The 13242-nt window shown below is 37.8% G+C and overlaps 1 protein-coding gene across 1 annotated transcript in view; it reads right to left on the reverse strand.

Annotated features, from left to right (window-relative positions):
• MYBPC2 (myosin binding protein C2) overlaps positions 1 to 13242 on the reverse strand; it is a 591519-nt gene that overhangs the window by 480004 nt on the left and 98273 nt on the right. The window contains exons 3-4 of the mRNA XM_044059467.1: positions 12883 to 12909; positions 9425 to 9502 (exon numbers count right to left, since the gene is read on the reverse strand). Of these exons, the coding sequence (XP_043915402.1) occupies positions 9425 to 9502; positions 12883 to 12909 (105 nt within the window). The remainder of the gene's footprint in view (positions 1 to 9424; positions 9503 to 12882; positions 12910 to 13242) is intronic.

Here is a 13242-nt window from a genome sequence, read left to right on the forward strand (position 1 = left end):
GGATGGGTAAGGGGAAAATGAGCAATGGCAGATGTATGCAGATTTCTCTTCTAATGTTTGCTCTATAGTGAATCTATAATATATTAAATTTATAACTGCCAGTTAATCAGCTGTATCACTTTTATTATTGGATACAAGTGGATAAAAGTATTATTTAATGCATTTAAACTCTGAAAACTCTAACCTTCTCAAATCCTTTTTTCCCCTTCCCTCAGTCGCAACATTATCTGTAGTTATATTAATTGTTTCTGGATAAATGTAACATCTAAGATTCCACACCACTAATCAGAGTCATAAAAAAATCTTATCATCAGTGCACTTGAGCGATACTATTACAGTTTATCTTCATCTAGAAAGGGAAATGGGTAGGTCATAAATAAAAAGTCCTTCCTCCTAGTCCCTGGTTGGAAGCACAGATGATCCGAGCTCCCAGGAAAACCTCAGGATCCATGATTGGCCACAACAAAAACAGACTACATCCTGGGGGATGGAGAGTACCTGGTAGACTCGACATGGAAGTTGAGTACTGGAGGTTAGGCCAGTAATAATGAGACCAAAAAAAAAAAAAAAGTAACAAACCAAGATTTTTCATTTGGGAAAAAGGTAAATTGTTACTAGACAAATATAGGCAAAATGGTCAAGTGACTTGATTCAAACAAATGTTTAATGATCTAAATATATGAGTAATTTTTATGCCATATATATGATGTTTGTTAATATTGTAAATATGCTTTATTTTGATTTATGAAATAAAAATAAGTTTTTGAAAAAAAAAAAAAAAAGAAATGAACTTTGCTTGCTGGTAATGGATCTTTTAGTGGATATACACTGCAAGGTGCAGGCTGTGTTCCCCTCCCCCACACAAAAGGCCATGTTTCCCCCTCCATATCTTAGCAATGATACTACCTTTTTATGCTGCTGACCTGTAGATACAGCCAAAGACATGTTCACATAAAATAAGGAATTAGATTTTTTAAAGAGACAGCAACATTTCCTTTTGAGATGGAAAATGAATTTAGTCTTGGATATGGAGAGCAATCATTATTATATCCACAAAGATGAAAATAGACTAAATTGCAGTCAAGCAATTGCCAAATTAAAATTGGGTTTGATGAAGCTTTGTTTGTGAACTAGGTTTTATTAAGCAGTTATGCATATTACCCACACAAAAATATAATATTAAAATTTTGAAGTGAAGCTGTTGCAAGCTTCCAGTTTTATGCTATTATTTCTTTTTTGGCAATTACAGCATCATAACATTAGATGTTTGCAACAACTTCCTCCAAACATATATTACAGCTATTTCTTTAGAGTCATCAGTAAATGTGAGAGCTGTCATTTTTCAGAGCTAAGCTGACAATCATACTGTAATATACTACACAACTTAGTGTAGGTAATACAGTGAGTAAGGTGTAGGACATTCAGTGACACAAATAACATGACCACGCAAGGGGAAAAATACCATAGTATGCAGTGCATGCAGATGACTGCATAACAATATGGAAATGAAACTTATGCAAATGAGGCACACTAAGTATGCAAATAATGACATAAAACATGGAGGACTAATTCAGAAACATTCAAAAACAGGTTGACTGCACTGAACAAACTTATTTTTAACTCCTTGGAATTTCTGTTTACAGGTAAATGGATATGCTAGGAGTAGCACCAGCTATTGCAGCACAGCATGTGTTAGTGGGCACTATAGGAGCTAGTGCCCATGACACACTGAGCATCAATGCCATGTATGTCACAGCAGAAGGTACCATCAGCATCTTAAATACCCCTACCTTGCAAACCAACAAATAGTGGTCTGCTACCATGTGGATCGGGAGACCATATATGACCTAGTTAAACTGTGTCACCCACAAATGGAATGAAGTGGTTACAGGGATTGTGTATCCTACTAGCCACAAAGGTTTATATAGTGTTAAAAACCTTAGCTACAGGGATCTTTCAGTGACTGACAAAGGGCATGTAAAATATTCTGCAGACATCAAACTTGCATATTCTGTACCACTTTCTTGACAACATGGTGTAACATGTGGGGGGAACTTACCTTGTTATCTAGGACTGCAGAGAAAAGAACCACCTAATGTGTAGGTGGTTTACAGCATAGTCTTTTTCCCTGTGCTCCTGATAGGTATAGGCTGCAATTTAATTGCCATTAAGGCCCCACCTGGACCACTGCCAGATAGTATGCAATGTTCAGTGTATTACATATAATGTGACCACGTGACATCCAGCCAGTTCTCATGATTCACTTGTATGCCACACAGCTAACCTATACTAATAGTTCATGCAGAGGCACTTCCCACATCTAGTCAGTGAATAAACACACAGGCAAATTACAGAGGGCAATACAGACATGCAACATGCAAGCAGAGAGTAGGTCACATACAATGTGTGTTGTAAGTGATATTGGATGTGCTTTGGAGCCATGGATGATTATCCCTATCTGCAACTTTCATACCATGGCAAGGACGAAGTGCAGTACATCCCATCCAGAAACATATAGCATATACATGGACAACTGAAGGGATGCTTCTGTTACCTTGATACATCAAATGGGGACTGCAGTTTGCATCACAGACCTGCAGCAAATTATTTATGGTGTGTGCCATGCTGCGTAAAATGGCACTGTGGAAATAACAATTGCAGAGAGAAACATCTCAGCAGAGCCCACCATTTCAGTAGAATCAGCAGTTAAAGTGCAGGATGCAGAGTCTTGGGATGAACAGACTGCAGAATGACAAATGCAAGGTGGGGGTGGGCACAGTACATTGAGGCACTGGCAAAGATGAAACATCTGGTTCACAGCTATGGACCATGACACAGAAAACACAGAATAAAATGATTCATGCATTTTCACACCCAGCCTATGTAAGGCAGGGCATGGACTGGCTATGCACTACATGAGACATAACAATAACCATGAATGTTAAGGGATAGGCAAAGCACAGTCATCATCACTTACCCAGGTAGCTTGGGTAGATAGTATTGGGGCTTGATGTAGCTCATGAGAGGGAAGGCATAAACTATGGGATCAAGTGTGTGCATCCCAATAGAATGTTCCACATGACTTGTGCTAGGGCTTTTAATGAATTTCTGGGATTATGATTTGTTAAAAGTGAATATTCCTCAGCCTGCACCTGTTCCTCTGAGACTACCAATTTTAAAACATGTATTTTTTTCAGCCAGGAGTTGACCAGAGAGTCAATCACCTGGTCCAAGAAAATCAATCAGATTGTATAACGGGCCCCAGATTCACAAATCCCTTCAGACAAACTAGGAAAAACTTTGATAGTTTTGGAGGAGAGTTTTTACTTTCATCTCTTGGCCTTCAGAATACTAAATTGTCAGGCTCTCATGTCTAGTATTCAGCTGGCTTCCTTTTATGATATGAGAAAAGGAATTGCTGACTTCCGTTGTATGAAGCTAAAGCAACTTTCAGTCCTGTAATAGTTCTGTGTCTCAGGTTGCCAACATTTCTTTAAAACATGCTTATGACACTGTGGATGTTGTACTCAGAGCAGCTGCCACTGTCTTTGTAAGGAGAAGATTGGCCTCACTATATTCTTAAAATTTGCCAGAGGAGATCAAAGCTGAAATTTTCAGTGGTCCCTTGGATAAAGTAGTGTTGTTAACAAAAGAGGAAAATTACTTCAGGAATGTTTCTCAGAATTTCCACCATTCTTTCCAAAATGTAACTGAAAAATTCCCTTTATCAGAGGCTACTTTTTCAGGATACAAAACAAGTTTTTCGAAAAGGACACAGATAAACAAATTTGCAAAAAACAATATTAAGGGAGCTTCTTAAAAGAAAATAAGGTCCTCCCAAATACTGGGACAGTTCTAAGAAAACTGAATGACTTTTGGTTCCTTGAGTGTTTCCTGTTCCCCACCCTTGCAATCCTGTACAGCTATCCAAGAGGTTAGGTCTTCACTTTCATAACTGCCATCAGATATCATCAGACTAGTGGGTACTGAGAATCTTTTAAAAAGCGTATTACTGGCTGTAGAACTTCCTTACTCCCTTTTTAGGGAATCCCTCCACATCCACCCAGTCAGACCTCTCTCTCTCTCTCTCTCTATTCTCCAGGAATAGACAAGATATTGTTTCACTGAATTATCAGACTTTTCCCCAGTCCTAAAAGGGAATGGATTTGAGTCACAAATGGTTTTGGTAGCAAAGAAAGAAGGAACCTAGAAACTTCTCATAGACCTTTCTTTTCTAAGCATTCAAAGTCTTAAAATATTTTGGTTTTCTCTTTTGACATTGGTTTGTTAACAGCTGAGAGTTTACCAAATGCCAGGTTCTGGTAATGGTCATTTGCAGATTAAAAAAAAATCACATTTTCCCATACTTTGACAGTGGCCTGATTTTAGGCAGTGTCCTCTTCAGGCAATTTAGAATCTCTGTCTTGGGCAACAAAGCTTTTTCTCTGCTTGGAATTTCACATGAACAAAGGGAAACCTTTTCTCATTCATTTCCACAGGATAGTATTTGAGGGATGTACTCATGGTGGCATTCTTCTTCAAGACAAAGTAAAATGTTACAAGGGGCAGTTTCTGACATTTTCCAACCAGACTGAGGCATTTGCCAGAGAATATGTCAGAATTCTCCCCTATTCTTAGGATTCCTTTGGCCAAACTTTGCATGAGGAAGATATTATGGTAGTACAAATCAATGCTGGGATTTGTGAGGAGGGACTTCCCTTGGTCTATAACTCTTTTGTCTCTCAATTCAGATTTTCCTTTTTTCCATTGCAGTCCCCACTCAGTCTGCAACCTCAGATACATTGAACTTTACCAGGAAATCTATGTCAAACGTAATGAAAGTATAAGCTGTATGGGACAAGATTAAAACACATAACTGGTAAAGAAATGATGGGTCTGATCAATTTTTTTTAAATGTTTGGACCATTTTTGGATTCCAGGCATACGGTCCAATCTCTTGGTGCAAGAAGTCTGGACAAAGCCAAAAATAAGGGGGGAAAATCATCAAAAATAGGGTAAATTTTTAAATATTGCTCATATAAATCTTGAAAGTTGGTAGAATAATGGGCTTTGGAGTAGCATGCATTTCCTGAAGGATATGAAGTCCGAAAATAGGTTCATAGGATGATACTAGGCTATTGGTCCTTATAAGCCTAGCCAAGAATTTCACCCATCTTACCACAAAGTCAGCACCTGTTTTCCCTGTCCAGCAGGGACACAGGTGGGATCCCAGGGGTATATTTTCTGTTTCCCATCCAGTCATCCAGGTTCCTCTTTAAGAGGGCTAGTGAGGTACTCTGCTTGACATGGAGAGGAAGTCTATTCCACAGATGGGGGAGTCGTTGTGACACAAAATCAAATGTTTGCCATTAATTAATTACTTTAGCTCTCGGTGGTTTACCAAAACAACATAAATTTGAAAAAAAAACTGGACACTTGAGAGGGAGACCCTCTGATAGCAATCATAGACAAAAACCTCAGTGCTGTACTACATAAATTGGGAAGTGTGGGTGGGTATAGAACATACCTTCTTGCACACACTGTGTGGTAGCCTGGGATCTATTGACTTAGTTCAGTATGTACCTCCAGGCTACCTTCTTTCGATCAGAGCAAAACATTTTTGCAGACAAGCTGAGCAGGACTAGGGTAGACCCACACTAACAGATTTTGAAACCAGGGCTCTTCCAATAAGTCATCTGTCTGTGAGGAAATCCTCAAGAACATCTGTTTGCTTCCAAATACAACAGATAATTATAGAAGTTCTGCTCCAGGGCTCTTTGCAGTCAGGCCTGGGTGACAGGTGTCTTTCATTCCTATGGACAAGGATATTCCTCTATGATTTCCCACCCTTTCCTTTAATAACCAAGGTGCTTCTAAAGATCCAGATGGATTCCTCAAAGACATTTACTCTAACTCACTTTTGGCCAAGGCAACAATGGTTCACCCTTTTTCTGAACACAGCAGAGCAATTACTGCAAACTTCATCACAGAATGGAGTTACTCACACCAGACGGGGTTGTTTGATACTCCTAAACTTTAACTTCTTCAGTTAACTGTTGAGATGTTAAAATTTCATCACTTTTTATACAGCTTTTTTCTGAGGATGTGCAGAAAATATCAAAGGAGGCAAAAGTAATTCACTATTTGAAAATCATATATAGGCAAGTATATGCCACAATAAGGGCCATGACACCTCTGGTTCTTCGATTTTTGTGTGAGTTATTATCCTCATGTGTTTCTAACTATTCTATCAAGATTCATCTCTGAAACATATCAACTTGTCTGTCCTTAAGATTCCCTTAACCCCTTTCCATCCATCCTAATGGCAAACAGTTTTTTGAAAGGGGTGTTACATTTACGGTCACCTAGTTGGTATCTTAATTTTGTTCTGGAATAAGTGATTTGAAGTTTCTTTTATCTTAGAAAACAATATTACTTCAGCAAGACTAGTATCTTAGTTGGAAGCTTTCATGGTGAGTCATCCCTATCTCATTTCCACAATTCCTTCTTTGATGCCTAAGGTAATTTCAGAGTCTCCATTTTGCCAGGTGATCCATTTCCCTGTTTTCTTGCAAGAGCCAAAATACAAGAGGAAAAAAGAATAATTCATATTCTGAATGTCCATAGGCAAGTTAGATATTATGTTTCTAGTACAAAAACCTTCAGGATTGCTGACCAGCTACTTGTAGCCTGCAAAGGTAAGAAAAGGGGCAAGCAATTTCAGAACATTAATTTCTGAATGGATGTCATAGGCAACTGTTTTTTGTTGTTCTCACTGTTCTGGCATTTTCAGTGCCTGTTCTACCAAGAAGCTGTCCACTTCTCTGGCTTTTTGGAACGTGGTAGACTCTAGAAATATTCCGGAATCAACAATTTGTTCAGTAGTATGGCCTTTTATAAAACATTGCAAACTGCATTCCTTCTTCCTCCGTCTTTGTTAATTTAGCTGTGGTATTCATCCCATATAGCTTAGTCTACTGCAGCAGTGATTTAATGATGAACATAGTATGGTTGCATAAGCAAATTTACAATAACAGTAGATGTTTGAGTAGATAACTTCTGCAATAACCACACCTTCCCTCCATCTCCCTATTTTTGCTATTTTATGCCAGGGTTAGGAATTTTATTGTCATGGATGCCATTTATAAAATAGCGTCACCTGCTTTTTTGAGCAAGAAAGCTATGAAGATTTTGGCATCCTAGCCTCTGATTTTCTCCTATTGTCCATATCCAGAACAGATGCTAGGGTATGTAGAAATTGCCCTGATGCTTTGTAGTCTGGCTAGTGGGCCTGATCCTTGCCAGGACATTCCATATAGCCTAAGCTACTGCAGCAGTGATCTATTCGAACATCTACTGTTATGGTAAGTTAAGTTTTACACAATTGTACTTTCCTTAATCTGGTGCCCATCAACTCTCAAGTTCTCTCTCCACTTTGAAGAACAAACAAACAAATAAATAAATAAATAAACAAGTAAGGTCCTCTCTCTGGACAAAGAAAGCTCTTCTGCTTCTTGAAGCTGTAACAAACCACTTGCTGCAAATGTAACGTGTCTCGCCCCAGTTAAAATACCATCATATGGTTAGCCTTTTGTGTTTTCTTCTGTTTGCTATTTTCCACTTTCTTACTTTCCAATCTCCCTGCTTCCTCCTCATTTATATGATAAACTGTATTTGTAGTTTGATGCATTTACCTTTATTGTATTATCTAGTCGATCACCAGTGACAAATATGTTGTGCTTCATTGTGAGTGTACGTATTCATGAGCTTTGTCACATTAGCCTGCCTTGGTGGGTACATGTCTCATGCCAGTCGTGTAGCCTTTTCTTGCACTATTCATCCACTGAGATTGGCCTAGTGATGCTGTTCCCCATTACATGGCATCTTTGTTTCATTATGCAGCACTTTCCTTAGAGTGTTGGTACTTTACTTACAGCAACAATATACATAGGGTATGTGATATACTAAAAAATAATTGGAAAATTCTTCTCACTGATGAGAAGATAAAGAAGGTTGTAGGAGAAGAGCCAATGTTTGGCTTCAGGAGAAACAGGAATTTAAAAGATTTGTTATGCCATGAAGGTAGTAAGGTGACCCATTTTAAACCTAGATCTAAGGGAACCAGGCCCTGTTGTTCCTGTAAGGTATGTACATATATAAATACAGAAGCCACATTCATACACCTCATTACTAAGAAAACGTATTATTTTATACATATGCTAATTGAAGGACTATGAATGTGATATATATATATATATATATAGCTATTTGTAAGTCATGTGTAAGATTTTACGTAGGGAAGACAAACTGTATGTTAAAAAATAGAATATTGAATCATTTGTCTGCCATAAGGCTACACAATGGACACAATGCTTTATATCAACACATTCATCAATTTCCAGGACATGATTTTAAGTTCACAGTTATACAGAGCATGCATAAGAGTTTGGGGGGGGGGACCTGGTGAATGAAAGAGAGTATCAGGAATCAAGATGGATTATAAAGTTAACAGCTCACAAATTTCCAGGACTCAATGATGTCATTCCCCTTAAGCTAGCCTTAAAGAAAAGGCGGATAAATTACTGATTTCTGATTGGTTGTAACTAATTATTTGAACTGTTTGAATTTTTTAGTAAATTGTCTGAAGAAGTGCATCAGCCTGAAAGCGCTTACATACCAGTATTTTTGATCTGCTTTTTATGTCGTTTTATGCTGTTTTAAAGTGATTAAACCTTGGACCATACTTTGTGGTGGTTGTTGCCATTTTTACTGTTCATTATATTTTGTGTGGGCAGCATTACCTTTGGTAAGGTTATATTCTGGACTTTCTTAGAATTACAAAATGGGTTCCTGTTTTAACAGTATATCCTGACTATAGAATCAGAATTAGGTGTCATAATTCCAATTTAGTGTTTTAAAGTGTATTTAATTTTTAATTTATTTCATATTCATTCTTCATAAATCCTGGCCTTTGTCGTTTGAACTTATTGCCCAGAAGTCATCCTCCTCTGCTTTCTCTTTTCTTAGGTAAACAGCATCTATTTACAATATTATGGAAGAATGTTCATTTCCTGGTGGTAAATGGCCTCTGTGTATAAGATGCCGTATCTGACTAAGTTTAGTGTGTTCATTATTTTTCCTCTAACAGCTAGAGTTCCTGTTCCATCTTGTCACAGAAACTACCCTTGAAGTTGGGTAAGAGATAGATGGCATTTTTGATTTAAAAATAGTAGGTGTCTTCTTTTACAAGTGACAGAGGAGTGACAACAGGAAAATAACTGTAAGCAGGTCATAGGAGAACACCCAGTGGACATCTCAGGTGTAGTTAATCTAATACTGCAATAGCCAAGTTATATAACAGTCAACAGTCTTAACATCACCACTCCTTGCTGTTCTTCACCTCATACCATTTTGATGTACTTACCAGCTTCAGCAGTTATCGATTCAGGCCTTTCCACAAACAGACCTGTCAGCTCATGTGTCACGTCATCGAGAGGAGTGTCTAGAAAGATTAGCCAGTGGGTGGTCGGGATACACATATTAACACAGGTAGAGGATGAAATAGGTAGAGAAAGAGAGAGATACAAGAGAGAAGGAGATTAATAAAGCATCACAGAAACTGTACAGGAACAATCATTTAGCACTTCAGAAAGCAACCTGTGACAGTACATTGAAAACCAAATCAGCAAAAAAGCATCTGGTAATTGAACAAACTGCAAACACTACAAATATGTATTACATTAAAATTCTTCATGCCAGTATTATTTTACTTAATAGAATCAGGAACATGTTTCTGAAAATAATTTTATGTTTCATCTGAACTCTACAGTGATCATGTTTTATCATTGCTGAATTTATTTCAGAAGTAAAATGATGACATATTGCCAAACCTCACACTGCTACCTTCTCACTTATGCTGGGTAGAAAATGAAACTCATTCAATTTTTAAGAATGATGCTCTAGACCAGTTTCTAGAGACAAGCTGAAAAATTTTCCAAATTTATGATTGACTGCTGACCATACTGCCTTATCGTAACTTATATCAGGGGAGTGGTTAGATCCAGGATTCAATACACTAAGGACTATTCTCTGACAGAAAACAGAACAGCAGATGGTTTATTTATTTGGGTTTGTAAGCAGGATACAGCACTGATCCACACAGACCCTTTCTGACTCAGCCTAGCAGCACTATTTAGCTAAGTGACTTCCTTGCAGTCATATAGCAGGCACATTAAGGCAGAGGGCCTCAAATCCTGGTCTACAGGAAACAGCTCAGATCATTATCATCTGCACTTACAAGAAAACAGGGACCTTGTGAGACTATTCAGGCCTAGGTCACTTGCCCGAAGACAATTGAGTGTGTAAGCATTTCAAGAACTGGTTTAGGTAACTGAGCTTGGGAATTTGATGAGAAAGGCCAAAACTAGGGATTTGCCCTTTATGGTAACATTGTAAGGTAAGCAAGCCAAGGAAAAGAAAACTGCAAGTACCACAGTGATACATCACACTGCTTGTTTCATAACAAAGAGACTACATTTCTCATTTGAACTGGCAATGTCTTACAGATAATTTTGTACTGTTTACATATTTTATGTTCTATCCATTCTACTGAGGTTGTACCTGTACTGAATAAGGTACAGGTTAGCGTTTGGAAAGTAGAAAAGTATGACAACAGAAATAATTCTCATAGGTGGTGAAGAAAAAAGAGCTGACAGTAAAGAAGCAGACTTTAATCCAAGCTTGGTAATAATAAAACCGATCACTCAATTATTTATTAAATGCAGTTAGACAATGGGGAAACTGTACATCAATACCCTGATTGGAAAACGAGCGTTCTCCAGCAGGGTATTAATGTACAAGTACTTCCCGGTGAAAAACAAGTCTGCCGCTTCACGGCAGCTTATTAAATCATTGTGGAGCTCAGACTGAGGAAACGGAACAGCCGCCATTATTTTACGCTTGCTAAGCAGCATTTTTGCCGCATAGCAAGGGTAAAATATAAAAAGAAGACATTAACAAAAAGGTACGTGTGTGTCTGTGTATGCGTGCATGTCAGTGAGAGTGAGTGAGCCATTATTTTGCACTCACTAAGCAGCGCTTTTGCTGTTTAGCGAGTTGTTGTTTAGCGAGTATAAAATAAAAAAACAGAAAAAAAAAGAAAAGAAAATGCTGCGTGTGTTTAAGTAAGAGAGAGAGCGATTGAGTGTGTGTGTGTGTGTGTGTGCGCGTGTTTGCATATGTTTCTGTCTGTATGTGTGTGTGAATGGGTACATGAAAGCAGAGAGACTGTGTGTGTGTGTGTGTGTGTGTGTGTGTGTGTGTGTATATGTGTGTGAAAGAGAGAGAGAGAGAGAGAGAGAGAGAGAGAGATATGGATGGAGAGAGTGAGAGAGAAAGCGAGAGTGATGTGTGAGTGAGTGCATGTATGTAAGCAGATGAGACTGCCTGTGAGAGAAATCGAGAGAGAGTGAGACTGAATGTGTGTATAAAAGCAGCTGGAGACTGTGAGAGATTGAGAAAGAGGGTGAGACAGATCTTGTGTGAGTGAATGTGTGTATGAAAGCAGAGGAGACTATGTGTGTATATGTATGTGTGTATGGGCTGTATGTAAAATTGTATTTCACTTGCTTTTTACTTTTTTTAAGCACTGTATTATTTTTTTATATATTTGATGTAAAATGCTTCCTCCAACACCATTAACATATACTACAGCAAGTTTGAAACAGTAGACGGAGGAACTATTTTACATTAAAAATATATATAAAAAAATAATATAGTACTTAAAAAAATAAATAAGCAAGTCAATCACAACAATTTTACAGTGAGCCCATTGTCTAAGTGCAATAATGCCCTCCAGGATATGTGTTAATGTGTAATTAACCCCCTTCCAGGGGTGTAGAGGCCCTCCGCCTGCGGTTACACATTAACGCACACCCTGTCAGGCATTATTACTTGCATATAATATTCAATGAGAAGTAAGATGAGGTTTGAAAATAACATTTATAGAAAGCGTGTCGGTTGTTTAACATAATTTCTTACTGTCCAATCATCACATCTGTTACTTTGTGCTATTATTTGTCCTGAATGTTTAAACATTTTTATTGAAAAAATATATATGCTGCTTCACTTTGGAAACAACCAAAAGTTAATTTCTAGGAACAATTATGCCTTGAAACAATACAGAACTAAGATTCAGAGCATAGCACCCAAGGTTTCTGATGAGGTGCTTAGTAAATAATGGATGTCAATGAATGCGCATCACTCTTTATGCTGTGACACCGTCACCATGGAGATCCAGGTAGTGAGGCAGATGGAGAATGATAAACAGGAAAGAAATTAAATAATGTCTCATCATGGTTACCAATAGTAGGTTGCTCACTGGTGCGCATTAACCTTCGTCAGCAGGTTTTATACAGATAGGGCTTACAGATGAGGGAAATCTCCACCATGTAGTAAGAGATAACTAGCACTGTGTAAATTCCACCCTAACCAACTGCCTTCTGTACCTTATTCCCATGCTACCCTGCAGGTGTCATGCACTTGTATATCTGGTGGAACCATACAATGAAACTTTATGGAGAAACTGTCATCTGTGAAAAAAATGATGTATCACAGGCCTCCAGATATATGTGAAAAGTGGTAGAATAAGTAATCAAGATTGGAGCATGGTTAAAGTGTTAGCATCTGCAACAACTAATGATAGTAACAGTAATAATCATCATCATCATAATAATAATAATATTAACATAGTAAAAAATGCAGTATTGTTCCTACTTCCATAGAAATTGCTGGTATTTTTATATGGGGAACAGAATATGCTTTCTGTTTCAGCTTATATTTAAATAACAGAACAGTGTATCAAAATCCTTATGGTCTACTTACCATCATCTGGTAAAGATGCTGGTGAAGCTGTGTAAGAAAGGGAACAAGAATCAGTGAAGTTACTATTTAACAGCAGAGAGCACTGTGACTAGCATTTCAGTATTTCAGTTGCCAATTAATTTGCAGAAAGTAATGTGTACATTGAACCAAATAAACCAGCACGCCATCATGTGTCTTAGTTACACACTTACTATTGTATACACTGAGATGCTTGTTTGAAGGTGCAGTAGTTTTATTCTCTTATCTGAATCCAATATCATGTACTAGTTTAGGAGGATGTTTATTTTTCTCAGCAGCTAATTTTTGCTTTCTTACCTTCACACTTCAGAGTCTGGCAGCCAGCTTTTAGGCAGCAGTTGG

Source organism: Protopterus annectens, chromosome 17.part0, assembly GCF_019279795.1.
Source record: "Protopterus annectens isolate FY-2018-M chromosome 17.part0, PAN1.0, whole genome shotgun sequence".
Taxonomy (NCBI): domain Eukaryota; kingdom Metazoa; phylum Chordata; order Ceratodontiformes; family Protopteridae; genus Protopterus; species Protopterus annectens.